The sequence below is a fragment of the Pagrus major genome, chromosome 18 (assembly GCF_040436345.1).
Source record: "Pagrus major chromosome 18, Pma_NU_1.0".
Classification (NCBI taxonomy): Eukaryota; Metazoa; Chordata; class Actinopteri; order Spariformes; family Sparidae; genus Pagrus; species Pagrus major.
Window position 1 is genome coordinate 17,146,465 of NC_133232.1, and position 27,190 is coordinate 17,173,654.

Here is a 27,190-nt window from a genome sequence, read left to right on the forward strand (position 1 = left end):
TGTAGCCGCTAACTGTTGCTGCCATTAGCTCGTCAGTTTGGATAGAAGTGGACCTAGTCTGGTCCGGACTGGGAGCTTGGGGCACCAGGTGACTGTTCGTGATTATACCGCTAGCACAGGATCTTTTGACCAGGAAGGGCAGGGGCTAGCTGGCTACCATGCTACTTGATTTTACTTTACTTTACTTTTTCACTATTATTCTTACATGCTGCACCTTTGACAGTGTAACTCCATCCAGAAATCATGATACTACTCAAGATAATCCACAGCCCTTTCTGTGAGAGGTTTAATTTATGAGAGGCTAGCTAACTATGCTAGCTAACGTTACAGCTCAGCTGGTGAGGACACCATTAACGTTCCCATCCAGCGCTGTCACAAGCCTCTCGTCAATGAGTAAATGCATGTTTTCTTCTGTGCATTGATACCATTGGCGAGTGTAGTTCACATGGTCTTTGGATTATCTTGGTTACCGGGGCATGATTTCTGGAAAGAGACATTACTGTTGATTTTTTGAAATGGTTTTCTTTTTCGGCGCTTTGAGCACCATGAGCTGAGTGCCATCTGGCTCCATTATATTCGAGAGAAGGTGGACATCTCTAGAGCTGATATTTCCAAAACCAAAACAATCCAGATTGATGGGAAAATATGCATTTTTGATTGGGGTGAACTGTCCCTTTAACACTGTAGCCTACTTTTGAGCAATGCTATAAATATATTTGGATGCCATATGCAAAAAAATCAGATCAGTGAGCATTTCAGACGGGTGTTCCCTCTAAACTGTCAGTCTGATGACCTAATTAATTCATCCCATTGAGCGATTTAAACACTGTGTGCATCCAAGTGATATCCATAGAGCTATTGCTCTGAGCTGTATCAGGTTTTAGGGATTTTTATTCTGAAATTCTCCTCCGTTCGTCTCCTATCAGCAGGATCAAGCAGCCGTTAAGGGTGAATAAAAAAACGTTACTGTAAAATACCAGGGAGAGCTGTATACACGGGCAAATCTGTGACATTCAACCCAGAGCCATAGGTTCACAAAAGCTGGGCAGAAGAACGCTCAAACACTAGGATAACATCCTGTCATCCATTTTCCTAAACCGTTTTTTCTCTTTAGGGTTGTCAAATATGACTGGAGGGGTTCACTCTACAACTTTCTATCTGTTAACAAACATCTATGGCTCTGTTTAGGTTAGCATAACCTGGCTAATTTAGTCGCTGTAACACATGTGAGACGACTGTACTGGCCTAATAAGAAAAAAAAAAACATGTTGTGCCTGCATTTCCTTCATAAACTCACCAGATCTGAATAAAATAACATTTGACTTGGTTTCAAATGATTGGACAAGAAAGAGGAAGGTATTTAAGGTTTTTTGAAATCAGAAGTAATTTGTATTTTATTCGGGTCTAGAACTTAAGAATACAAATGTACAGTGTGTTTGCTTGCCTTCATTTTTCCATGTACATACACATACAAGTTTTATTTGTTATAATAGTTTTGCTCTTTTTCGCTGTCAGTTTGTGACTTTTTTAATAACCGATGTTTGCTCTTAAAGGGATGCCTTGACATTTTGAAATTTGGTCTGGTATTTTTTTTTATCAGCAAAAAGTCAGGTTTGAAATAAATATACGTACGTTCGGTACAGCAGATCAGTTCAGGGAACGGGTCAGGGCACGGTCATTTAATGAGTTGCACAGGGTACTGGAGCCGAAATAATTAGTCAATCAAATCATTTTCTTTTGATAATCAATTAAAAAAGTGAATTTCAAGCAAAAATGCCCCAAAATCCTCTGGTTCAGGCTTCTCAAATGTGACAACTTGCTGGTTTTCTTTTCTTGATATGAAAAGTTAACCATCCAAATGTCTTCGTAATTTGGACTGTTGGTTGGAGAAAACATTTGTGATTGGCATATTTCACATTTTTGATGTTTACCTGAATAACTGAGAAAGTAATTGGCAGATTAATCAAATAACGAAAACGGCAGTTAGTTGCAGCCCCACAGGGTACGACACGTCACTGGGGTTTCTTTAAATGAGAGAGTAATGGTTATGTACGTTACTTTCAGGGAGTGCTAGTGCAGGCTAGCTCGTTAGCTAGCTCCTTTCAGCCTTCAGTCAGTTAACTGGGTTAGGAAGACGTGGTATGGGTACAAATCAATATGTTACTTCTGTAACTTCGGTTACAAACCTACCTACTTTACCTAAGTAACTTATGTTACGTTACGTACGTGACTTAACTTCACTACCTGAATGAAAGTCCTGTGCTTGTTCAACCCGAACAACTCCCTATACGGACTTTTCACTCTTTATACTACTTCTTCTCACGTCCTCCTTTGAAGCTGTAATAATTACGACAGCCACTAGAGGTCGCAGCCTGACAACAAAAGTAAATATGGGTCGCTATTAGCTGCTTTCATTTTTCATCTATATGGTTGTTTTTCTGGTGAGGACAGGCTCTCTCTACCAGTGTTGACACCAAACATACACAATAACTTTAACACGACGAGCGCTCGCCCTGAAAACAAAGTATAATCTACCTGGTCGATACTACAAATAAAAAAAATCAGATTAAAAGTCAAAATACCAAGTTACTCCTTTAACAAAAGCCTTAAGAGTGGTATTACTTGATTTTATGATGTTGTCATCATTTAATTGTTGAATCTGAGATGACAATGTTTTTTGGCTGTGAGTTTGTTCTTATTGCTTTGGACTGTATCAGATTGTCTACTATTATAATGTTTCATATGTAACATTGTGGTTGTTACAATCTCACAAAGGGACTTCTGATAAAAACTGCTGAAGAAGCTTCACTTGGCTCAGATCCTCGTTTTTTTGGAGACCGGCTCAGCCATTTTTATCTGAATGTTTAAACCTCAGCCTCTGACGGTATGAAGCCTTAACATGATGAAGATTTCAGTAACATGTCTGTTCTGGCCATGACGGAGGTTCCCTGTCAGAGTAAGTTTCCCTCCCACACACAGGAACTTCAGACTTTATGTCTGTTTTCCATTCTCTTGCTCTCTTTCTCTCTGACCTGGATCTTATTTCACCCTTCATGTGTCACCCTGTTTCTGCCGCCCTCTTATTCTATTTCTGTCCTTATCCTTGTATAGTTTATCCCTTTAAGTCCCCCAATGCCTGTCTCATATCTCATTGTCATTGCTTCAATGACCACTAATACTTTGAATTTCTGTCTCCATCACTGCCTCCATATCTCACAGTTTCTGCATCTGTCTGTCTGTCTGTTTGTCTGTCTGTCTCCACCTTCTGTCTACAAACTTGTGGCTTGTGGCTGTTCCTTGTCTTTGGCTAGAAAATTAAATTCTCAAGCAGATCACGTGTCTATTAATGGATGTAGCAGCTGAGCGCTGAATGTTGGGAGTGTGAGAAGATCAGGGAGGTAAGACAAAAGACCGAATCATTAGGCTACAGTATCTTCTTCTTGCTAACTCTCTGGGTCCACCAGTGAAAGAAAGTTCAAATGATTAAAGGTAACCAACTAGCTAGCATCCTGGGATGGGCATATTTACATGTTTTACCTTGATGACGTGTGAACAGGTGTACTGTGTACTGGTGTCTTTAAGCATCAAAGACCTCCTTAAGACAAGCGCCATGACATCTTAGACAACACGGTTACTCATTAAAATTGTTGGGTTCAAAGGTGTGTTATAAATGTAGTCATGTTAATTGTGCAATATGTAAGAACTGACTATCTGTTGGATTCATACTGACAACAAATACCGCTAACTACACCTGCAACCCAATGCAGCTACCTGTGTTCTGTTCCATGACTGTAGCTAATGTTAGCTAGTTAGCTCAGTTAGCCGTGCAGTAAGCCGGACTCCCGGGGTGTATTGGTGTTTAGACCGCTAGCTCAGGAGCTTTGGACTGAGGTTTTCAGGTGCTGGGCTAGCTTGTTGGTGTGCTACAGGAAGTAAATGCGGGAGCCAGAAAACTTTTTTGGCATATGCGCTAGGTGAGCAGTTCTCATTGGTTTAATGGGCGCCATCTTTCCATCTGGTATCTGGTTCGTCTATATAAATCTATGAACACAATACATAGACCTCTTTGACATAATGGCTGTGTCCAAATTCAGGGGCTGCAGCCCACGAAGGGCGCATTTGAAGGCCAATTACGTCACAACGCTGCGCGAAGGCTGTCCAAATTCGAAGGCTGCTCCACATGCAGCCCACAAATGCAGCCTTCCCCACCCTCGTTTAGGAGGACGCACCGCTACTATCCTTCGCGGCCTCACATATCCCAAGATCCTTTGCGCACCGCTGCTCAGTCCCGAAACAGAAGAGGAAGCAAGAGAAAATGGCGACATCAAGTGGCGCAGACATGACATTTAAATTTAAGTAATGGGTTTATACTCGGTTTTTACTCATTTGAACATCCAACGCCAGATATGTTAAACTTCAAGAGACTATAAAACCTCCAAAGTTTAACTTTCAGTTAAAATACGTGACGCTGGTAATGCTATGGTAAACATAGCTGTTATTCACCAATGGGTTAATGTTTATTTTGTAATGTTGATAATTCAATTCAGATTTGACACATTGTACACACACAAATAAATGTACACGTTTGATAGATTTGAACCAAAACAGACTTTAATGCATGAACACCTGGTGACGCAACCAGGAAATACTCCGAAGGCTAGACCGTCCCATTTAACAACGGTGGATGTGGCCTTCAAGGTCTCTCCGAAGGACCCGGCCCTCGTGGGCCGCAAAGGCCGCGTCCTTGAAGGCTGCAGCCCCTGAATTTGGACATAGCCAATGTCAGAGCTGTTGTGTCTTCACATTCTGATGATCGTTTTGGTTAATTTTCTAAATGATTGAGACTAAAAATTCTCACATATTGCTCCTTTAAGATGCAAGCTAAATCAAAAAGCTAGCCTGTATAAAAGGTTAAGAACATGATGAAATGTAGGGAAATCTGAGAAGGGAATTCAAAATATCCCAAGATACATAAATTAAATCAAAAGTTGTTGTTTTATTTATTTATTTTTTATTTGAACAAGAGTCCTACACAAAAGAAAAGCTCCAGTGGCCCTTATTGACAACTCATACAGGTACATAAACCTGAGGCAGGTGAGAGAACTAACACCAGTAACTGATTACCTTAAGGACACAAAATGGTGGCTGTCCTGGATTCTGAAACACCTTGGGGCCTTGGTACCATGTTTTTTTCCACAGTGGCAGGAGGTGAAGTTAAGGCAATTATCAGTGAAAAAATAAAAAATAAAAATATTTACCTAATAAGCTGAATTTCTTGCATTTATTTGTGTAAAAGTATGTTAGATATGGGCAGATAAGTTTAAGATAAAGATGCTAATGGCTGGGCTGTAATGCCAGAATAATATTATAGGTTTTGATTTCTGCTGGGAGACAGTGTGCGGTTCATTTCAGGATGAAGACAACGGGCATTTTTACTCGGATGAAGCGCCCTGCTATGTGAAGAAGACATTCCTGTGTATTACCTGTGGAGAGCAGCAATAGGCTCAGATGACTGGAACCAGCCTCGGATTTCAGCAGAGGAAGAAAAGCGGGGACGTCACATGGAGAGATGCAACCAGCAGTAGCTGCTCCACCACTAATCACACATCATTAACATAACTAGCTAGTACAAGCTAACCTAGCCTGCTACATCACTCGCTTTTGATTTATCATACATCCGGAATTGCAGATCTGCAAGAAACAAACGCCAGATTCATAGACGGTGCAAAGCGGGGAGCAACACTACGGTCACACACAGTTACCGCGGCCTCTCCTCGCAGCCGTCTGACAGGCTACTTTGGCTAGCAGGCGAAGCCAGCGATAGCAAGCTCTGCCTTGGCTAGCGTCAGGCTAGCCAGCTAGCTAGCTAGCTACTCACATCGCTAACGGTAGTTAGCTAGCTAGCGAGCTGTAGTAATTTGCGTCATGGATGAACTAGTCGTGGAAGTGAGGGGGACAAGTGGCGCCTTTTATAAGGTAAGTTTAAGGCTTTTATTGAGCTTTGTCGTCTCGGTTAGCACAACATGCACGGACGGTAGCCCTACTGACCTGGAATAGGCTCTCCTAACTGACATTAGCCAGAGATACCTACTCGTATCTCCGGGCCTCAGTGCTTCTGTCCAGCCTCCACCGGGACGTGGAGGCTGGAAATCTGTAAACAAAGGTGACGCTAAGCTGCTGCTACAACATCAGTGCTGCTAGCTAAACGTGTTAGTCGTTGGTGCAAGTGACGGCGCTAAGACAATGCACTTGTGTAGCTGGCGGTGTTGGTAATGTTGACGTGCTTGTGATCTAATGTTGTCCAGAGAGTGATGGGCATGGGTCGGTAGCAGAGGCACAGGTGTCAAAATCCAGACGTGAATGGACTAACTTCATTTAGGACGAGGGGTCTGGGTGTCGTTTGGCTTCCCCGAGTGGACAGGTAGCTTTGCTAATCATGGCAGCAGACATCTGTGGGGTTACTCTGAAGAAAAGAGTCAACAAGTAACGTTTGGAGGAGCAGGACTGTTTGTTAGGAGCTTGTGTTTCACAAGGATGGTCTGAGAGTCTTGTCCATTGATCCTTGGCCTGGTGTTAATATGCAGGTGTTGATCCTGTGTTAGATGTTCATCAGCTGAGGGAGAAGTAGTCTTTCTTAGCTTAGTAACATAAGCAGCACCAATGTGGGAAAAAAAGGACAGGTACAAGTTAAAATGCTGCGTTTGAATGTTAATTAATTGTAATCAACTCTTTGGATTAGGATATCCTGATGAGTCCAAAGTGAGAGCGCTCAGTCTTCCAAAAGTTTCACTGTTGGAGCGCTCGTATTTCGAGTTTTTTGACGGACTGACCTGTTTTAAGAAGGATTGGAGGAGGAAACAGGAGAAACAAGCAGAGCAGGAAAGACAGAAGGAGGGAAGAATAATGCAAATTATCACTGATGGCTGAAGATTTGTGTTCTGATCGGAGAGGAGAAGTCACCAGTGATATCCACTGAATATGTGACATTAACAGAGTGAAATGAATACAGTGGCACCGGCTCACATCCACAGTCCACAGTAGAGACACTTCAGGTGAGCAGATTGAATTGTGACCGCTTAAAAGTTTGTAGTAGGAGTTGTGTTGCTGCCGAACTAATGCGAGTAATGAATGAATGAGTCGTCCTGCACACCTGCTCTGCACACCTGCTCTGCCTCCATTGTAGCCATGTTCAACACACACACTCATGCTGTGTTCAATGCCTGCAAAGTCATTTGGACTGTATAAAGAAATCGAGCACTGAACTAAAGCAAACTCCTGAGTTGAACATGAATATAAAGCGGTGTGAAAAATAAAAAGTGAATTCGTTCAGATGCTCTTTGGCTTTTGGACGAGTTCAGGGCGACCACACCAGCAGTGGACGTACTTTTGTCCTGGGTGTGGCACTGACCGAACATATCACTTCCTACATGCAAAATGGGAATTTGGGCGTTCAGTTTGAACACTGTTTTTATAAATCGTCATCATCACGAGCTTTATAAGTGTTCGGACTGTGGTGCATGTTGTAATAAGCAGCGTGGACTGATTATCTGTTGTCTGATGAGAGTTGATCAGTGCTTTTACTGGGACCACTGTCACAAGTCGTTTAGTTTCCCACCTTGCACACTCGCTGTTTGATCCAGAGAGGCGCCTCTCACTCAGCCACACTGGTGTTGTACAGTAATTCACTTGGTGAGAAAGTGGACTTTGACGCCTCAGTCCAGGATGCTAATCCTAGAGGTGGTAAATTTGGCAGTGCTCGTGTGCAGGATGTGATGGAGCCAAGTGGGCTGGAGGTTAGAGCAGCTGCATCAGATGTTTTTGTTGTTGCTGCTTTTAAGATTGAAATCTGACAGCAGTCGTTAGGATCGTTACTTTTCGTTTGACTTTTACGTGACTGTCCCTTTATATGATCTTTTAGTGATGAGTGAGTCATTTATTTTACTGGAAAAAGATCACAGTCACATGAGGGATGGGAAGACATCAGGTTTTTAAAAGACACTCACATAAACGTGAATGACTTGAAGAGCTTGTATTGCCTAAGCCTGTCACCGTGGCTGAAGGCTCGCACATTGTTTCCCTCCACAAAAACAAGACAACGACAGGGAGATGACGATTAACTAACTAGCTAGAACAACTAATGGCAGAAGACTCGTGATATCGTGAATGAAGCACTTACTTTACGGTTTGTTTGTTTGTTGTTGAGTAAAAAGTATCACGATTTCTATCGAAAGGAGCAAATTGATTTCCACTTAAATTCAGTTTTCCACACATTTTGCGCCTAACTACACACTAAACCATCTACCTTACCTGCCTTTACTGGTTTAACTTATGATATCAAAATGACGGACACGGCTTGTAAACTCAGAACCACTTCTCCATAACCTGACAGTTCAGGTAGTCAACGCCTGTCTGGAGTTCTGCAATAGAAAAGCTTTCCCTGAATTTGTATTTCATATTTATCCATTACTGACTGTTAGCTTACCAGGCTAATGCTACTCTTAGACTTGGCTCTGTATCGCTCCCTTTTCCTTCAAGGCATTGCATGTCCTACTTGCAGTATTTGACACACATGGACGCAGACTGTGTACAACCAGAGAGAGACAGAGCCAAACCTGACTCAAGGCCAAAGCCAGAGCCACCAAAATAAAAGGAATCCATTTGGGCTGTTGCTAACAGCTTGGGCTTGGGTTAGGCTTTGGTTCGCAGGATCGTGCCTCTTTCACATGCTTGATGCCAGTATAAAGCTGTTTTGACTATTTATAGACACATGTCAAACCCTGGTTCCTCTAACTTTGTTTTATCACCTCTGTGGTTCTTGCAGGCCTTTGTGAAGGATGTTCACGAAGGATCGGTCACCGTGGCGTTTGAAAACAAGTGAGTACAGAGGACGTAACAAACCGTAAAATGTTACCTTGTTCTTAATCGTCACATCGACACTTATTTTTGTAAATGTGTCCCAGTTGGCAGCCAGAGCGTCAGATCCCCTTCCAGGATGTGCGTTTCCCTCCTCCAACAGGGTTCTGCAAGGAGATCAATGAGAGCGATGAGGTCGAGGTGGGACTCATTCAATACTTGTTCAGAAAGCAGAAAGTTGTGCAGGGGAAGAAAAGTTGTAGGATAAAGTTCAGTTGTGTGGAACAAAGGGACTCTTAAGGCTCATTGTTATTCACTTTTATTGATTTTCACACAATAATTCCTGGAATTGGAAATATGAATTGTTGTGTGACATGTTCTCACGTATACGTTTATATACGATTATATTGTTAACTTTCGATTTAAGTAAACATGGAGCCGTTATCAGGAGCTGAGCATCCACTAGAAGGAAGTGACAAGAAGAAATGGGAGGGAAAAAAGCTGTGGCGATAAAGATGTAAACTAGAAACATTTTCTTTCTTTGTTTCATTTATTTTTCCCTGATTTTTATATTCAACATTTATTCTAATATGTTTATGTGGCAACTTTCTGGTGCCTCAGATGTCTTCAGCACTAAAAAAGCTCCTTTTTAAAAGGATAGAAGAAGAAATGAGCCCACAACATTTTATCCACACATTCAGCTTGTACGTTTGCATTCTCTGTGCCAGATGCCGTTTGTCAGGTTTGGGTGATTAGTGGAATGCTTTGTGAAATTTACTTTGTTGGTGTGTGTATGTTTGTGTTTCCAGGTGTATTCCAGGGCTAACGACAAGGAGCCATGTGGGTGGTGGCTGGCCAAAGTTCGCATGGTCAAAGGAGAGGTAAGACTCAGACCACACTCTATCTAAGTCTGGGTTACAGGATGTACAGTGTAGGGCCGAGTATCAACATATCAGTCCCATCAAAACTGCAGCAAGTAGCTTTGTGAAAACATCGTTAATCACATTAGTAAGTTTGAATCGTTTCATGTGGTAAAATGTTTCAGAATGACATTCTCCTGGTCTCTCTGTATCTCTAGTTTTACGTAATAGAGTACGCTGCGTGCGACGCTACATTAAATGAGATAGTGACGCTGGAGCGACTACGGCCGGTCAACCCGAATAAACCAGCCACCAAAACCACCTTCATCAAGATCAGACTGGACGTACCTGAGGATCTACGGCAGATGTGAGTTTGATGCACACACACTAAACGCATCAGGGTACGTTATTGGTTTGATACATTCCTGCAGGACAGTGCTGAGAAACTGGAGTCATAATAATACTAAAATACAAAAGAGCAAACACAAGAAACAGAAAGTAAAAAAACAAAAAGCAGCAGAAAAGTTCAAAGTTTCTATTTTAAGAGCGTTTCAGTTTGAGAGCACACGCTGGGCCGTGATGGCATTTAATGGCTGATATTTTTTTAGCCCTGGCCAGCTTGCAAGCTCAGATTCAACAAATGCCTTTGGCCCAGATGACAGTCGCCCTCACAGATCAGTACCTTGTCACAACTTTAAAACATAACCTGCTGATGTGACGCTGCCTCTGTCAGAGGAACGCTGCGTCAGGGTGTTAATAAGCGGCACAATGCCAGTAGAACAGCAGTGGCATAATGCAACACTCAGATATGCAGCAGCAATATAAGAAGGTGTGAGCCACATTCTTCAAGGTGTTTATTATCATGTAAAACTGTAAAAGTAAGAATAGAAGTCTTGTAGGCCTTCGATAAACATGCACACGACTGAATAACGCTCGATTAGATTCATACAAATCTGCGATGAGTCGGAGGTTTGTGCGTACATGAGTTATCTGGGGGGCATTAATGAATAAGACCTGAATTATTTGTGTAACTGTGTTGACAGGTGCTCCAAGGAGTCGGCACACAAAGACTTCAAAAAGGCAGTGGGAGCGTTCAGTGTCACCTACGACTCGGAGAAAAAGCAGCTCGTCATTTTGGTTCGTTCGACCTTTTTTTTTTAAAATTTATTTAACAAATAGGCCATTGTTTAAATAATGTCTTATAGACATGAACCAACACACACAGTATCAGTATCACGTCATTTCGTAGATAACAACACATCACAAAGTCAGATTCTTTGTGTTAATGACGCTCTGTTTGTTCTCTCAGTCGGTGAACGAGGTCACAACAAAGAGGGCCAACATGATGAGTGACATGCACTTCAGGAGCCTCCGCACCAAACTGTCTCTCATGCAGAGGAACGAAGAGGCCAGCAGACAACTGGAGGTAGATATTAATACACACACGCACGCACAATGAGATTTACGGATGACTGACATTCTTGTATGCGTGTGTATAATGTGATCATTGCGCAGTAAAAAGCGATTATAGCTTTATTAAAGGATTGCCCATCAGGAATCACTTGCTTCCTCCTCTGTTGTGCCAGTGATGATGTTTTTGCTCATGTATTTTGTTTTTGTTCCTCTTCGTTGTGTTTCTGCAGAGTTCCAGGCAGCTGGCGTCACGGTTTCATGAACAGTTTGCGGTTCGGGATGACCTCATGGGTCTGGCCATCGGGACTCACGGCGCCAACATCCAGCAAGCACGTAAAGTCCCCGGAGTCACTAACATAGACCTGGACGAGGAGACGTGCACCTTCCACATATATGGAGAGGTAGGGTGGCTCTACTGATGTTCAGAGGTTAGACCTGAGCGAGGATGAAGTGACAGATGTTACACTGTGTTTTTTTGCTGGTTGTCTCAGGACCAGGATGCTGTACGCATGGCCAGGAGTTTCCTGGAATTCTCTGAAGACGTCATCAAAGTTCCCAGGAACTTAGTAGGTGAGAAAATCACTCGACTGAGACACTGACATTCTTCACGCGATAACTTGAATTTATTCAGGAATTAGCCACACTATTAAACTTCAAAGTCCTAGCAGACTGTGACTGGTGATTTTTTTCTTTTGCTCTTATAGGAAAGGTGATTGGCAAAAACGGCAAACTAATCCAGGAAGTGGTCGACAAGTCCGGGGTGGTGCGGGTTCGTATTGAGCCTGAGAATGACAAGAAGCCCTCAGCAGCGGCGGCAGCAGCAGCAGATGAGGTCAGTAGGAAAAAACACCTCCGTCAAACTGACAACCCAACCAGCAACCAAAACATTTTATTCAACCAGTTCACTGAAACAGGCTCAGCTGTCAAACCCCCAAATCTCTGACCTCTGATTCCAGTAATGAATGTATCTCTACTACTGTGAGTATGCATCGTTTCAGAAAAGAACAGCTGCAAGACAAGAGATTTCATCTTTCTTTCTTTCTTTCTCTGTCTGTCCCTCTCTCACAGGGAATGGTGCCATTTGTATTTGTGGGGACCAAGGAGAGCATCTCCAATGCTACAGTACTGCTGGACTATCACCTCAACTACCTTAAGGTGCGTATCACCACCATGAATAACAACAACCTGCATCAACCCTTTTAAATTCTAGACTGATCCCTTTGACTGTGACTTAATCTCTTTATTTTTGCTTTAACATGAGATAATGTATGTATGTGATCAAAAGGCAATGCTTTCTGCAGATGTTTTTAGAGCTTTTGTCAGTAGTCACACTAAAATGTATGCAGAAATACTGAATAACTACAAAACACGTTTTTCCACAAAAGCATTACAATATTTCTGAAGGAATGTGAATAACTCTGAGGCAAAGGACTACATTCATTAGCTTTCTTGCAGAGAGTTGTCACCATGTCAGAGTTGTGCCATGAGACAGTTAGCTTAGCGTAGTATAGATACTGGAAGAGGAAGAAGAGGTAATGTAGCATTAGCATGTCATTTCCTCATCCAAACATCAAAAGTGCCTCCTCCGCCCTAATTATCTGTAATTAGATAGCAAAACTAACATTATGATAATTCAGTCATAACCAGTAATATGGAGGATACGTTTTTTTTACCATTTCCTCTTTCGTTTACTGGTAATCACAAAGAGAAACCAAATCTAGCATAGTGATGAAAACAGCATTGTTGAGGAAGCCTCAAACCAAAGTGGGTTCTACCTCAGTCACTGATCTAACTCTGTACAGACCTGACAGAGAGGAGCTCTGCACTGATTCAGATAAACCACGGTAATGTAGGTCAGTAATAATCTTGCATGCAGGGAGCTAAATAGCCAGGTTTCTGTGTGTGCTATGTAAACATGTCCTGAGTATTGTGTTGAGACTTCGCTCTCAGAAGAATTTCAGAGAGCTGGTGTGTCAGGTTTAACAGGATGTTGTAATAACTTCTCAGAGCGGAGCTTCAGCTGTTCTTTGATCTACTGACAGTTATGATTATATGATCTAACAAAGCACAGGCATGTATTGTGCTTCATTAAAGCATCCCTTTCCAATATCTCAGTGGGCCAATATTGAACCATCACTGCTATATTGAATCGGCATATATGTTGTGCGATATACGCATATTTGAAAACTCTTATTTTAGAGGTTATAATGTCGAAAAAGACGCCTGGGGTAATTCATAATGATTAAATTCCCAGTTAAATTTATCGTTTCCGTGCACTGATGTCATTTTGGAAATACAATGCTAGTGCTGAGGTTATTGTTATCCAGTTATCCTGCATCCAGTATTGAATTTGCTTATTTAATATGAACCCTTAAAAACCTGTTTTTGAATCTATTTCTGCCTCGTGTTCAACTTTTTGAAGGTTAAAAGTGTATAAATAACAGAGCTCAAAAGATCCAGCTGAAATCTGTCTAAAAGCAGAAACAGTTGAGGAGTTGAGCCTCGATATCGTTTACAACCTGTAGCTACAAGTGGAGAATTAGATGAGATGGAACTTAATTCATCTTGAAAGACATTTTCATGCTAAAGACACTCAGTATGGATATTAACACTAGATATACACAGTACATCGCAGCAGAAGATACCAGATGTTGACCCCTCACTCGGTACCATTGTAATGTTGTGTTACAGAGTGATGCTTCTTTACCTCATAAACAGTCTTTGGCTGGTTTACAGAGAGCGCACCGACCCAACAACACAGTTTGGCCCGTCATCAAGTTAGTCATGGAATTTATATCAGTTGGTGAATGTTGATGAGGTCTGACTGGTGCGGCAGGCAGAGTTGGGAGTCGCTGTCATCTCAGCTCGAGTCGAAAGGACGTTGCTCAATTTTATGATATGTGGCAAGTTAGGCTGAATATAGTGGCGGTCGATCAAAGCAGTTGGAAAAATCACTTTTCTGCACTAACGAGACCATATGTTGCATGTTGATGAGGGTTCTCAGTCGTCCAGGTCATGGTAATTCTAAGTGCTATATCGTAGGCAAGACCATATGTAAAACCAGTATAAAACCAGTCTTCTAGTGTGCATGTAAACATACTAATTTCCATGTTTTTTCTAATTCTTCATGTCCACAGGAGGTGGATCAGCTTCGTCTGGAGCGCCTTCAGATCGACGAGCAGCTGAGACAGATAGGAGGCGGAGGTGGAGGAGGAGGGACGGGGCCCCGGAACCTCAAAGACAAAACCTACGTGTTCGATAACGGCATGGGGCTCGGCATGGGGAGAGGAGCGGGAGGAGGCGGAGGAGGGAAGCCCTATGCAGGGGGAGGAAGAGGTGGCAGAGGGCGAAGAGGAGGAGGTGCAGCTTTCGCCTCAGGTATATGAAATTTAAATCAATTCACATCTTCTTTCTTCTAAATTAATAAACTCAATTATCTGAAGCTTTAATATAAATTAGTCATCTTAAGCTCAGCACAAGTGCTCTCATTAGGTTGGACGTGAATGGCACAATGACGAAGCAAAAGAGCTGGTTCTCTGGCTGAGATTGAGGTTATTTTCAGCCATATTTGATGAGCTGTAATTACTTGACCTTTTGTGCACAGTGGCCCCATTTCAGGGTTAAATAAGTGTTTGGATTTCTGACATTTCAACAGAAGGTAAATGAAAAATTCAGTCAGCACAAGGCTTTAAGTACTGACTGCAGAGTCTCTTCCCTCTGTGATGACTGTCTTATAAAACAAAACAGTTTAAATGATGTTTGACTCGTGTCCTCCGTCCCTCAGGCACCAACTCAGAGGCATCCAACGCTTCGGAGACGGAGTCAGACCACAGAGACGAGCTCAGCGATTGGTCACTGGCCCCCACCGAGGAGCTGATGACGGGAGGCGGGACCCTTCCCAGACGGACAGACGGGAGGAAGAGGGCAGGCGGGGGAGGGCCGCGGGGACGAGGGGGGAGAGGAAGAGGAGGGGGAGGGTATAAAGGTAGGCAGAGAGAAGAGTCAAATATTTACATTTCAAAGCTTGATAAACTTTCTTGCTAATTTTAAAGATAACGATTGGAGACGATCTTTATTGAAGTTATTAAGAAAATGAGAAATAAGAAAGAGGAAGAAATGTGTGTAGCGAATTGAAAAAAGTAAGAAGAATGAGAATGAATCAAATAATGAGTTCCCTGCTGACTCTCCTCACTAAAACATTCTTGAGTGTTTGCTTTTCAAGGAGATTCACATTTATTCTGAGAAAAGGAAATTCACCAGACATAAATGTAATTATAACAAATAGATTTAACCCTGTTTTCAAGCTGCTACCTGCCTGCCTTAGACTGCAGAGGTTTATGAAGGTTCCTGGAAAACATTGAGTCAGTGGTTCTGGATTCCTAGAACAGGTTTTGTTTCCAACATCCCCCGAAGTTAGGTGAAGGAGGATGATGCCTTTGAGTTGAGATTCAAGGTTTGTCTGTCGTGGTTTAGGTGACGACATGCAGTGGAGCGAGCCGAGACCTCGTCATATCAGAGACCCCAAGACAAGAGCGCAGGAAGACACTCTACAGGTAACACAAACACACACACACAGTTCTCTGCTGTGTTTAAATCTTAACAGTACCAAGGAAACACTCCTCACCAACTACACAGAGCCACCTGTTTTTCAATGTAATTATTAGAGAACAAGAAAATTATTTAATAACCCACAGATGTCTTTCTTCTGATCTGGACATGATCGAGTGTCTCGGTGCAGAAAATCAGTCCAAACAGGTCCTACTTTTAGACCTAGGATGAACCCACGTTATCAACTTTGTTAACCTACAAAATTACTTCTTTCTCTGGCGATATTCAGGATCCATCCAGAGCTGATGGCAGAGAGATGATCTGATGACACTGAGCTTATTAAAAGATACAATTTAGACTAAAACGAGATCATTTTTATCACCGCTTTGTGCCAGTTATCGAGGACAGCACATGCTGTCTCTGCAACAACTAAATATATCTGCAGTAATGAATCAAACCGGGCTCGGGCAGCATCTCCAGTGTTGAGCATGTGTGATCAGAGTGGACTAAAGCTTTGATCTGAACACAGTCATGTTCTCCTGCATCAACAGCGTATTGGATCTGCGCAGTTACAGCTGTGATGGCCTTTCCCAGGCTAAATGATTCCTCATTATTTTTCTTAAGTATTGATAAGTGTATTTCAAATTATAATATTTAACGGGTAAGGGCCTGTGTCCACATAGTGTTTTGGGCAGAAAAGTGCTGTGCACTCAGGACCGCTGAGATGAAGCGCTGAGAGAAAAAACGCTGCACATGCATCTTGTCTCTATGACAACAATATCTTGACAACCGCCGCTCTATGACACTTCCCCTTTGCGGTTTACCATCCATTTCTTTTTTATAAGACATCTGGAACTTCAGAGCAAGTAGGATGTGAGGCACGACATGATCCATAGAAGACAAAAATACGGTCAGTATTATCGCCGAGGCCATGAAAAAGAATGAGCGACGATAACGTCACGAGCGCCTTTCTGAAAAGTTGAGAGATTTTCCACTTGACGTTCGGATAAAGATGCTGTGCCTTTTTCTGGGCAGCTGCCGCAGACACTCACTCCTCATTGGGAACAATGCTATGTGGACACACACACGTTGATACTGGGATGTATTTTGATGGACTGTTTAACTTATGGGCCCCCTTATTCTTGTATTCTTAGACCCGGGCCCTGTATTTACATGTTTTGGTGAGCAAGTGATTCACACTTACAGAAGGTTTTAGAATCAGTCCAGTAGATCGCCTCAGCTGGCAGCTCCGTCTGTCAAAGTTACGTCCACTGAAAGTGCTTGTTTTTGTCACTGACAGAGGTTGTAAGTGTCTGACACCATTAAAGAAACTGTTCGTACATGGAGAGACCTTTTCGTTAAATAATACAATTTTTGTAACCAGAAACACGAAGGTCAAGGTCAAGTCTTGCTGAAGGAGAAGTCTCTCACGAGAGGTGACTTGTTGCAGGAAGACGTCGTGGAAACACGAGTCAGAGTTGGAGAGAGGAGTTTGGAGTTGACCTCGAGGAACTGGCAGCAAAAATTTGTTTCTAAAGTCATGGCTGAATATTTAGCTGATTTTGACAATCTAGATGAGGCAACAACAGAGTTTTCAGAGGGAGACTTCTCCACGAACAAGACTTGTGTCAGACTGTACTTGTTTCCTTTCCCCCACAGATCCGTGTGGACGGTAACAATGAACGTAGCGTGCAGCACTCCTCTGGGGGAAGAGGAGGAGGAGGAGGAGGAGGAGGGCTTTCCTCATCCCAGGGTGGTGCCGGTTCCAGCGGGGAGGGTCCGTCTCGCCATCATCATCAGAGACCCATCAGAGACCGAGGGATGAAGAAGGACAAACAGGACGCTCCTCCTCCGCTGGTGAACGGAGTGTCGTAGATAACCCACTGGAGGACCTTCTCATCTAGACACACACAGAAACACACACCCAGGCAACTTGTCATAAACCATCGTAGTGTCTCTCTCTCGCTTTTTTTTCTTTCTCTGTCTTTGTCAAACACATGAATACACATATTTCATCAGCATGGAAGAGTTTACTGTAGTGAAGTCTTAGCCAGAGGTGATCTGGTTTCTGCTGGTCTGCTCTGTCGAGGTCTCTGAGTGTACTGGTCTGCTTAGTTCTCCACTGCTCTGTTCTTCTCTGGAGTGACACGTAAAGAAACGGCACTTTTTGGACTGAAGGAAAAGAAGAGATGTGATTTGACTAAAGCTCATCTCTCACAGAGGCATTAACCCCAAACATGCTCCCCTGCCCAGCAAAGGCAAAGAATTGTTTACTTGTTTTTTAAATCACCTGAATTGGATGGTTTTTTTTCTCCTCTGCCCTGTTTGGACTGGCTCACATCGGGAAGACAAAGAGTGAAACAAATTGAGGAAATAATTACAGGTACCTCAGAAGAAACGTGTTACTGCAGATGTTGAATGTCAAGATGATCTGACAGCACTGGCCTCAGTGTTTCCACAGGGTGCGGATTTTATTTTTGATCGCCTGAAGCTCCAGAATCCAACACTTGGGAGTCAGCCTGAACACAGCATTGCATTTATAATATAACTACAGTGAGAAGAGAAGTCACAAAGCATCTTACAGGTGCATTTTTAGAGAGTATTAAGAACTACAGTGACATAATTCCATAATACAAACATCTTTCAGATGTTGTAGATGTGTTTTGGGTGTCACCCAAATAACTTCTACATATGGGAAACAGAATTATTAGATTAGAAAAAAAATGTTTGCAAACTGCAATCACACTTGCCTTTGGGATCAGCAGAGTGAAGTTCAAAGTGTCCATGTTTGAGGATGAAATGCCAGCAGGGATGCACGGGCAATGAAATTGCTAACGAATACCAATCTCACTTTATTGAACCCATCTGTGTTTTGCTTCTTGTTGCCATCACAACATTAATTCCTTCAGTCTGTTCGACTGTCAGACCAAGCACGAATTCAACCACGTATTAGCCGTACCACTGGGGAAACATAAATCTGAGGCACTCTGATGCAAATAAACAGTTTTAAAAGCTTTTAAAGAAGCAAAGATATTAACTCTTAAGAGTCTTCACCAGGCTACAAAATGTTTTGCACTGCTGTTCTTTTTTAAAATGAATTTCATGTCATGTGACGTACGCTACTGAAGCGATTAGTGCATTCAACCCACGCTGACTTCGACCTCCCTTCAGCTATTGCTGTTTAGTTGTTTTTTTTACTGATTCACTGATTTTTATTTCTCTGCACTATGTCCACAGTGAAACTGGGAGCCTTGATCGGCCATTACAAATACCATTAATAACAGTGCGTGAACAGCTGTCTGTGAAGATTATAAAGTGAAAGTCTGTGATGGACATCAAAAACACTCCTTAAACCTATCTGTGTGCGGATTGGCCCTGACTTAAAGGGAGCACACACAAAACTGGACACTAAAAGCAACTACAATAATTCAAAATACTCGATTATAAATTCAGTATTCAGAGGTTAAACCTGTGTATTCATTCAGTCATTAAGAAATAAACCGTGTCTCATGACTAAAGCCTTTACAACAGTCATGAATGAAATCTTCCAGACAGACACGTGAAGTTATCTTGGTAAAAACTTTAGATCCTGTACCACACTGAGGGAGCCTTCTCTACTTCCACAGTGGAATATTGCGAGCCAGCTCAATTAGTTCAGTAACGTTTGCAGGATTAAGGTGGGAACATCTTGAATGTAGTCCATGAGCTTTTCTTTAATTTATGAAAACCTTTGTACTTAACCTTTAGAAAAACCTGTTTGAAGTATTATTGTAGGAGAAACGGCGTTTCACTGAGTTATACTTTGACAATAAATTTTGGTGTAAGTTTTATTATTCCTTGTTTTCCAAGTTATTCTGGGGCCACATCTCTTACTTAGACATTTTGTGTAATAACCTTAATTTATTGTTATTTCCTGTTAGCTGTATTTTGTAACTTGTAGGGCAGAGCACAGGGACCGACGACAGATTTACTTTCAGTTACACCAAATTGTAATCTTTATTAAAAAAAAAACAAACGTGATTTAAATTCCACATCGGTCTCCTTACTTTTAAACTGCAGGACTTTGCATGAAGCCAGAGTATAAAGTCAGGTTTAATGAAATAAGATTTTCATCTTCTCGTTCAGGTTTCTGAGCCTCCTTTGTGAAATCTCCTCTGGATTAAGAGCAGAGTGTTCACCACAGTCGTAAAGCTGCAGACAGTCAGTTTTCTGTCACAATGAGGCTTTCTTCTTATCTTTGTGCCTTGGATTTATGCTCCTCTATTACTGTGAATCTGGCCTCTTCTAAAATGCACCTGACTCCTCTGAATAGATCAAAGCTTTTCATACTCTGTTAAAACTCATCTGTTGTTTTTTTCTTTGTCATACATGGGCGTTTCTTGTATGGGTGATTCTGTGACCCTATATGCATCTATTTGAATTCTTTTGGGGATGCACAATGGTACAAGATGACTTCTACGGTTCCTGGTGATTCATTTAATCCCAGAACAGATTGAGTCTTCTTTAACATTGCTCTAAACTTATCGTCCTCGTGCTTGAGCACCGCGCCACACAGACTCGCACAAACAGAGGACTAGACGGTCATGTCAGGTTTCCAGACATCAAAGAAACATCAGACAAAAAAACAATGTGTTGACTTGAAGCTCTCATCTGGAGGTGCTGTTCGGTTTGACACCTCAGAGAGTTTCTGATTTTATAAAGCTTCTGCATGGTAATATCCTTCATGGCATCATCATTGAAATAACTCAAGTCTAATTAAGGCGGCATGACTGCCTTTAAAGATCATGTACATTCTCAGTTGTCCCAAATTGTATCCTAAACTCAAACTGACTGCAGTAACATGGATGGGCTAGTGTATACAGTATTTTTAGATTTATGACTGAGGGGAAATTGATAATAGCGTTAGTTTGAATAAACTGTTGAAATGTGAGAAAGTCACTGTAAAATAAAAAAAAAAATCGAAGCAAAAAAAAAAAGGTTTCTCGAGGTTTTTCTGTGCATTCATAGGCTTATCGACGTGAAATTCTGTAACAAATCTAGTATCTTGTACAATATCAGGGCTAGCTAATGAGCTGTGAGCTTCAGTTTTAGTGTTGCCTGGTGCAAATATTGTGGGATTAAGAAGTTGAAGGTGCAATATGTAAGAATTTTACTTTAAAACATTAAAAAAACAACATTGTCAACTGAATGTGAAGAAATAACAGTGTTGACACTAAATCTAAATGTATTTATGTTGTGCTGAAGAGATATCTACTGAAGTTAGCGCGCTAACCAGCTAGCCAGGCCTGAAAACCCAGTGGTCCAAGCGGTGTCAACACCAACACTCACCTGGTAGTCTTAGTAGCTTAGCTAACAATGGGAAACTAGCCTGGCTCGATCCAAAATCTGTCTTCTAATTATGTAACTCTAACTCTTGGAAAGAAAGCGAATAAGCGCTTTTGTGAAAATCGTATCTTTTCCCTTCAAAATTGCCTTCATTAGGAGCTTCTTCAGTTAGCGTAGCATCAAATAACTTTACAGTCGGTTGGATCTACTTCAAACAGCCACTGCGCTCCATTTTCAACAGATGCTTTGTGAGATTTCTGCATTATATACTTGACGTATCATTTGGGAGAAAAAACGTAACTCTTGTGCTTGAAAGCTGCGAATGCTCAGAGAAACCTCACCATATTTTGTGTGACATGTGCCTTTAATTGTGGCTAGTATCACAACCTAGACATGTAAATCAGGGATGATGAGACGCTCATAACGGACCAGATGTGTGTAAAGGTGGCTACTTCCTGTTGTGACGTTGCTGATTCAGCCCGGGTCATCACTGTCAACGCTGAGAATTTTCGAGCTTCCTTTCAAAACTCGACGGGTTGGTGTTGACTGTGCGGGCGATGTTGGCGTACCAGGAAACCGCCAGCTTTAACCACCTGATCCTTCTTTAACACTGAAGGTGTTGTATCATTGTACAGTCGACAAACATGAGCCTGTAGCTGATGACCTGGTTCAATTCATCTGTGAAATGGATTCAGTTGCTTTTGTTCATGACCTTGAGCTACTTTGGCACCTTTGGTTCCAAAGTCAAAGAGCCGTTTCTCCACACGGACCCCTTTTTCAAATGTTCTCTTAAGATGCAAAATGGTGTAACCCAGTGAAACTTTCCCTCGAAAGTAACTGAAGCGATGAAAGGAACTGAAAAGATTTCCGAGGTTGAGCCAGGTCTTATCTTTTTACCAGAGATCAGTGTACCTTCCTAGTCTTGCAATGCATGTACATCTTTATTATGGATTATGGAGACTTTCTCTAGGTTCGGACACATGTTTAAAAAAAAAAAAAGACATTACATAAGTTTAGTTTTTTGAGTCAGTGTTACTTTGTCTCATTCCTCCTTGACCTGAGTTCAGCTGGAGTAGCCAGCCATGAGTTACGACAACCATCAACTTTGAGTCAGCGACACTTGGGGAACCTTTAGAACATGTCACAAAGAAACGGTTATGTAACATGAAACAAACTTTCTTTTTTTTTTTTTTAAGAATTTAATTTCTCTTTTTTCAGAAGTATTATAGGTGTCAATTTCTCTCACTAATCGGTTAGGACCTTTGCTTTCACTGTTCCCAGTACGCATTCTCTGCAGTGAAAGTAACCTCTATATTGTCAATAGAGCATCAACAGTATGGAGTTGCTTTGTATTGTACAAAAAAAAGAAAAAAAAAACATGATGGAAAAAAGAAGGGAGGGTGGCATACTGTATATAATGATGTCATTATTTGTCTGAGAAAAGATTTGTACTATTGTTTCAAATGTGCACTTATCCTGATATTTTCTTTTTTTTTCGCTGTTTAATATCAGTTATATGCTAGAGCTCTTGATAATAAACTTAATGATGTGTGAAAAAATAGTATCCTCTATAGCAGGGTTGAGCCACACACAGCTGTTATTAACAATGAAATGTCCATAGTGCTGCAGAACTTCAAAAATAGCGTTACTGTACAGAAAGAGGGTGAAGACGTTTTTTTATCTGACGGGGAAAATCCACCTAAAACTGGAATTCTGACTGATATAATGACTGAACTTCCATTCTGAGATGGAAAGTCCTTTATAATGAAACCTTTCATCCATAACGAAGAATAGAAGCTGTAATGGAACGTAATAATATATGTGCTTAGTTTAACTCAATCCATGAACATTTAGATACTAAATTTGTTTTAAATGGCTGAAAGCAGCGACTTTTAACGGGTGTTTAATCTTTGTTGTTCAAAAGATTTTAGGTTGTTGAGTGTCAACGTACATTTGTAACAACTAGAACACTAATTTGACCAAAAAAATAAATAAATTACATCGAAAGTCCCCTTACTGGCTCTTTTGAGGACCACATCTCACAGTCTCTGTTGGCAGATAAAGTTTACTTAGACCTGTTGAGGAGCTAAAATTAGTTTTAATGGTTAAGGTGTAAGGGAAATAGGAAAACATTTTACATAAGACTATCAGTCTCAATCTAATGTCCGTGCGCTAACGGCTACAGCCAGGAAGCAGTTAGCTTAGCTAAGTAAAGACTGAAGAAGCTTCGGGAAACAGCTATCTCTCCAAAGTTAAAAAAAAAAAAAAAAAAAAAAATACACCTATGAGCACCTCTTAAATGCCAATATGTAAACATTTTTGTTTAAAACATTCAAAGATTAACTAAAATGATCAAAGTTAGCATGCTAAACAGCTAGCCCCTCCGATATAAAACAACACCAACAATCCCATGGTGCTCCGGGGTCCCAGTCCAGACCCTCAGCTAATACAACCATGTGCTGCATTGTTAAATGAGCCTAACAGCTAGCAGGATAAAAGGTTAAAGTGGTGATATGCTGCCCCCATAAGTTTGGAGTAGGAATTTGACAGGTGGCCAATGTTTACATATTGCACCTTTAAGCTAAATAACTTAAATTTCATTTGTTTATTTCAAACACCAATAGAACTGTAAAACGTTGCAAAGCTCCAGCACTCAAGTTCCTCTAAAAAACACAATTTATTGTTTTTACATTTATATTATATTTACTTCGGACAGAGCCAGGCACCTTGTTTCCACCAGGATTCTAGTCTTTATGCTAAGCTAAGCTAACAGTCTCCCAGCTTGAGTACAAACAAACATCAGAGTGGTATTGATTTTGTCATCTGTCTGTATTTTCCCCAAATTTCCCAACACTTTCATGTTTGTAAAGAAAGCAGATATCGATTTACCTTCTAGCATGTAGCTTTGAGAAAGGTTAGCCTGCTACAGAGACTGAAGTAACCTAAAGAAATAAAGTTTTATGGTGGATTTTCCCTTTAATTTTTAGTCACCAGAATGGTGGATAAAGTTGAGTGTTTCATTTAGATTTCCTTAACATTTTATATTCTGTTCTTTTTGACTTGTATACATTTTTTCCTAAGGTGAAGCTAGCATGGTGCTGGCGGCGAGACTTGTCTCCCAAAAGCCAGTTCCCCTTAAACTGACAAAAAGAGAAAAAGCCACATTGACGTCATTGAAGGTCCAACCTTCACATCAGCTGTGTTGTATCACACCAGAGACAATGAATTTCTTTGCATCTGTGGCTGTGCTTCAACCTGCTTGTTGGTGTATTTTATCGTGCCTCCAAACACCAGGTTGAGAGTGTATGTCAGACTTTTTAACTGCTGGAATTTAACCAACAAAAGCAGTTTAATGGCTTTTTCATGCTTTGGTATGATTTTTTAGGGGCATTACTAACAATCTGTAATGCTAGGCCAAGGCTTGTACTTTCATGGACAGTGTAAAATAAAAAAGATGTGGGAGGACTGTTGCATGCTGACCGGTTGAGGTCATTCAAGAATTGGTGCTAAGGAGGCATTTCTACAATAGGGATTTTACTGAGAGTCTCCTATAACTGACCGGTTGTGACATTATCCAATCCTACTGACTGCAGTCGAGATCATGGCAGAAAAAAAAAATGTCGCGTGGGAAAACATTGTAATTGTGGTCGTATGGAAAGCTGCATGGGAAACATTTCCCTAGAAGTAGGTTTGTGAACAATTTGGCATCCCAAACCAAAGTTCAAGACAAGCAACAGGGATCGCACATTTCCAGGATCAAGCTGTGTACATTTTGATTCATGCTGGCAATTAAAGGTGTCACATGGGATACCAAATGGCACCATGAAGAACATTGTGCATTGAGTTAATCCAGGTTCTGCAGATGTTCTTCAGATGCTTAGTTGGACTGTCTTCTGTTTGTTCCTCTGTCTCCAGTCCATCAGAACAGTACTATTACATATGTAATCTGGTACTCCGTGTAATAGAATGGCACTACCAAAACTATATAATCCGTAAAGATGGATTTTGAAAGAGTAACGCTTTTTCAAATAGGGAATCACTGTTAACTCACATGAAATGTTTCATACTAAAATTGATGAGTGGACTGTTTTATCTCTTAACGCACTTCATGTAACGATGCTATTACCTTGTGATGTCTGTTTGGAGGGATTAGATGAGAGATTTGTGCTTCAGACATTTTGGATCTTTCCGCCATTGTCACTTTAAACAGACTGTTGAAATAACTGAGAGTGAAATTAATTTTGATTTACAAAAACTACGTTTTGGCAGCTGTTGACATATTGAAGAGTTTCATGTCGATAGTTTAGGGTCGTTGACTGTTTTTCTCATGAAGTGTACATTGAGGGTGTTTTCCAGCAAATTGATTTTCTTGATATTCAACTGGGTGATCGTCTGATTGTTGGTGATTGTCTTGAAAGGTTTGCTGTTCTAATGTTCTGGTGTACGGAGTGTATTTTTCCCATGATCCAATGGGTTGCAGAAGGGGAATGCTAGTGATTTAATTTGCATTTGGTGTGAATGACTTTTATATGGGAGCCCATTTCTGCCAGTTATAGGTCGTTAAAGAAGATAAAAGCTAAGCAAGAAAACATATTCCCATGCTGAGTCATAATTATGAGTTAAAACGTCCAAATTTATCGGAAAACTTTGACATTTCATCCCATAACTGTGACCTTTTATCTCGTAATTTTAATTTAACTCATAACTATGTCGTTTTATTTAATAATTTCATCTTTTTATCTCATAATTTGACCATTCAATTCCATTATTATGACTTTTTATCGTATAATTTCAAACTTTTATCACATAATTATTACTTTTTTCTCACAATTAAAATTTTTAGCTCATATTTATTTTCTCTGCGACTGGCAGAATTGGGCTTCCATACATTTATTCTTTGTCAGCTGCATAGGATCCTCAAATGTGAAAGAGGCATCAGACTGAATTAACCAATCCTTACTCTTAAAGCTAGAACGCTGTTTACTGTGTTGGTTTGCAAATGTGGTCAGGTTACGGAGGTTTTGTCCCAACCTCGTCCACAAACCTTGATTTTGACTTGACATCCCAGAGGAGATGCTCTCTAAACAAGAATTATGAGAATTCTGAAAGCACAAGGATTTGAATGGTGGAGTCCCAGTTCAGTTCAGAAACTTTCAATCCTTTTAACTGGAAAAATGTCTCATATGACCATTTTGCATCCCTCCTTCACTAAGCATTTAGTCCTGACGGGGTTTGCAGCACGAGTAATGTGGAACCAACGCAAGACAAGATGAGCCAAAAACGATGTTGTTGTAGCTCGACAGTCCACCGCAGATCTCAGCAGTCACTTATTTGCAGAATGTATATCACATCAAATATACTAACGAGACTCTACTGTTCAACAGTGGAGGGCCAGAAAGTGCAGACACGCAGAGAATCTGTAGATACTTAAACCAGGGTAGTCAAAAAAGCTGTAAACCTTGTGTGCACTTTGGGCATTTTTTGTTTCCTTTTGTACATACTACTAGCATTTAAGATGTTTGGGTTGACATGTCTGGTTATAGTGCAATATATTTTGTATGCAAGCAGTTTCAATAAATAAAGGTCGATCTTCCTCCGTGAACTCCGACTGATCTCTGCTTTTTATGAGTTTTAGGATTTTTATATAGACAGATAGTCCCATGGAGGCCCAGTATTAATGATAAAGGATGTTTTGACCTGGACCCTCTGACAGGTGACAGTGTCCTAGTTGTCTTGACCGCCGCATTTAGTGTTTGTTGGAGCAGATAGTCGGTCTGAAAAACAGAAGACATGAAAGTGAAATCTTTGTTCAAACATGGCCATTATAGCCAAGTACACTGTAACTTGAGACTTTGTAGTTCCTGGGGTGGCCAGGTGGACCTCAGGGATCCTTCTACAATTAATTCAAGGACACACCTCTGTTCCATTCATTACAGCTTTGTATGATAAAGCATCACGGCCTTGAATTGGGTCAGCATGCTTGGTCCACTAGGGGAAATGACCACAAGGATGATCGGGATAAAAGGCTATATTACAAAGCTACTGGGCACAGTGACAATCAAGAGCCAAGGCCAAACTGTTCTGTTCTGGCTCTGCTGACGAAACTGAAGCAAAACTCTTGGAAATATAAACGCTACCAACACCCATGCTCCAATTCCCAAATTGTTTTGTCGAGATTGTATTCACACCAT

The 27,190-nt window shown here is 41.2% G+C and overlaps 1 protein-coding gene across 1 annotated transcript; it reads left to right on the forward strand.

Moving 5' to 3' along the window:
- The first annotated feature begins 5,577 nt into the window (after positions 1-5,577).
- On the forward strand, positions 5,578-26,601 carry fmr1 (fragile X messenger ribonucleoprotein 1). Its single transcript, XM_073486701.1, has 15 exons — positions 5,578-5,976; positions 8,822-8,874; positions 8,961-9,054; positions 9,663-9,734; positions 9,932-10,080; positions 10,757-10,850; positions 11,023-11,139; positions 11,357-11,527; positions 11,618-11,696; positions 11,831-11,958; positions 12,195-12,281; positions 14,264-14,504; positions 14,911-15,111; positions 15,573-15,679; positions 17,334-26,601. Exons 1-15 carry the CDS (start codon positions 5,926-5,928, stop codon positions 17,547-17,549), a joined length of 1,860 nt encoding a protein of 619 aa, XP_073342802.1. The 5' UTR covers positions 5,578-5,925; the 3' UTR covers positions 17,550-26,601.
- Positions 26,602-27,190: the final 589 nt, after the last annotated feature.

Coding starts and splice junctions, on each gene's coding strand:
- fmr1 (XM_073486701.1), top strand. CDS start 5,926: ATGGATGAACTAGTCGTGGAAGTGAGGGGGACAAGTGGCGCCTTTTAT. Junction 9,735..9,931: donor TTCGCATGGTCAAAGGAGAG/GTAAGACTCAGA, acceptor CTGTATCTCTAG/TTTTACGTAATAGAGTACGC. Junction 11,697..11,830: donor AGTTCCCAGGAACTTAGTAG/GTGAGAAAATCA, acceptor TTGCTCTTATAG/GAAAGGTGATTGGCAAAAAC.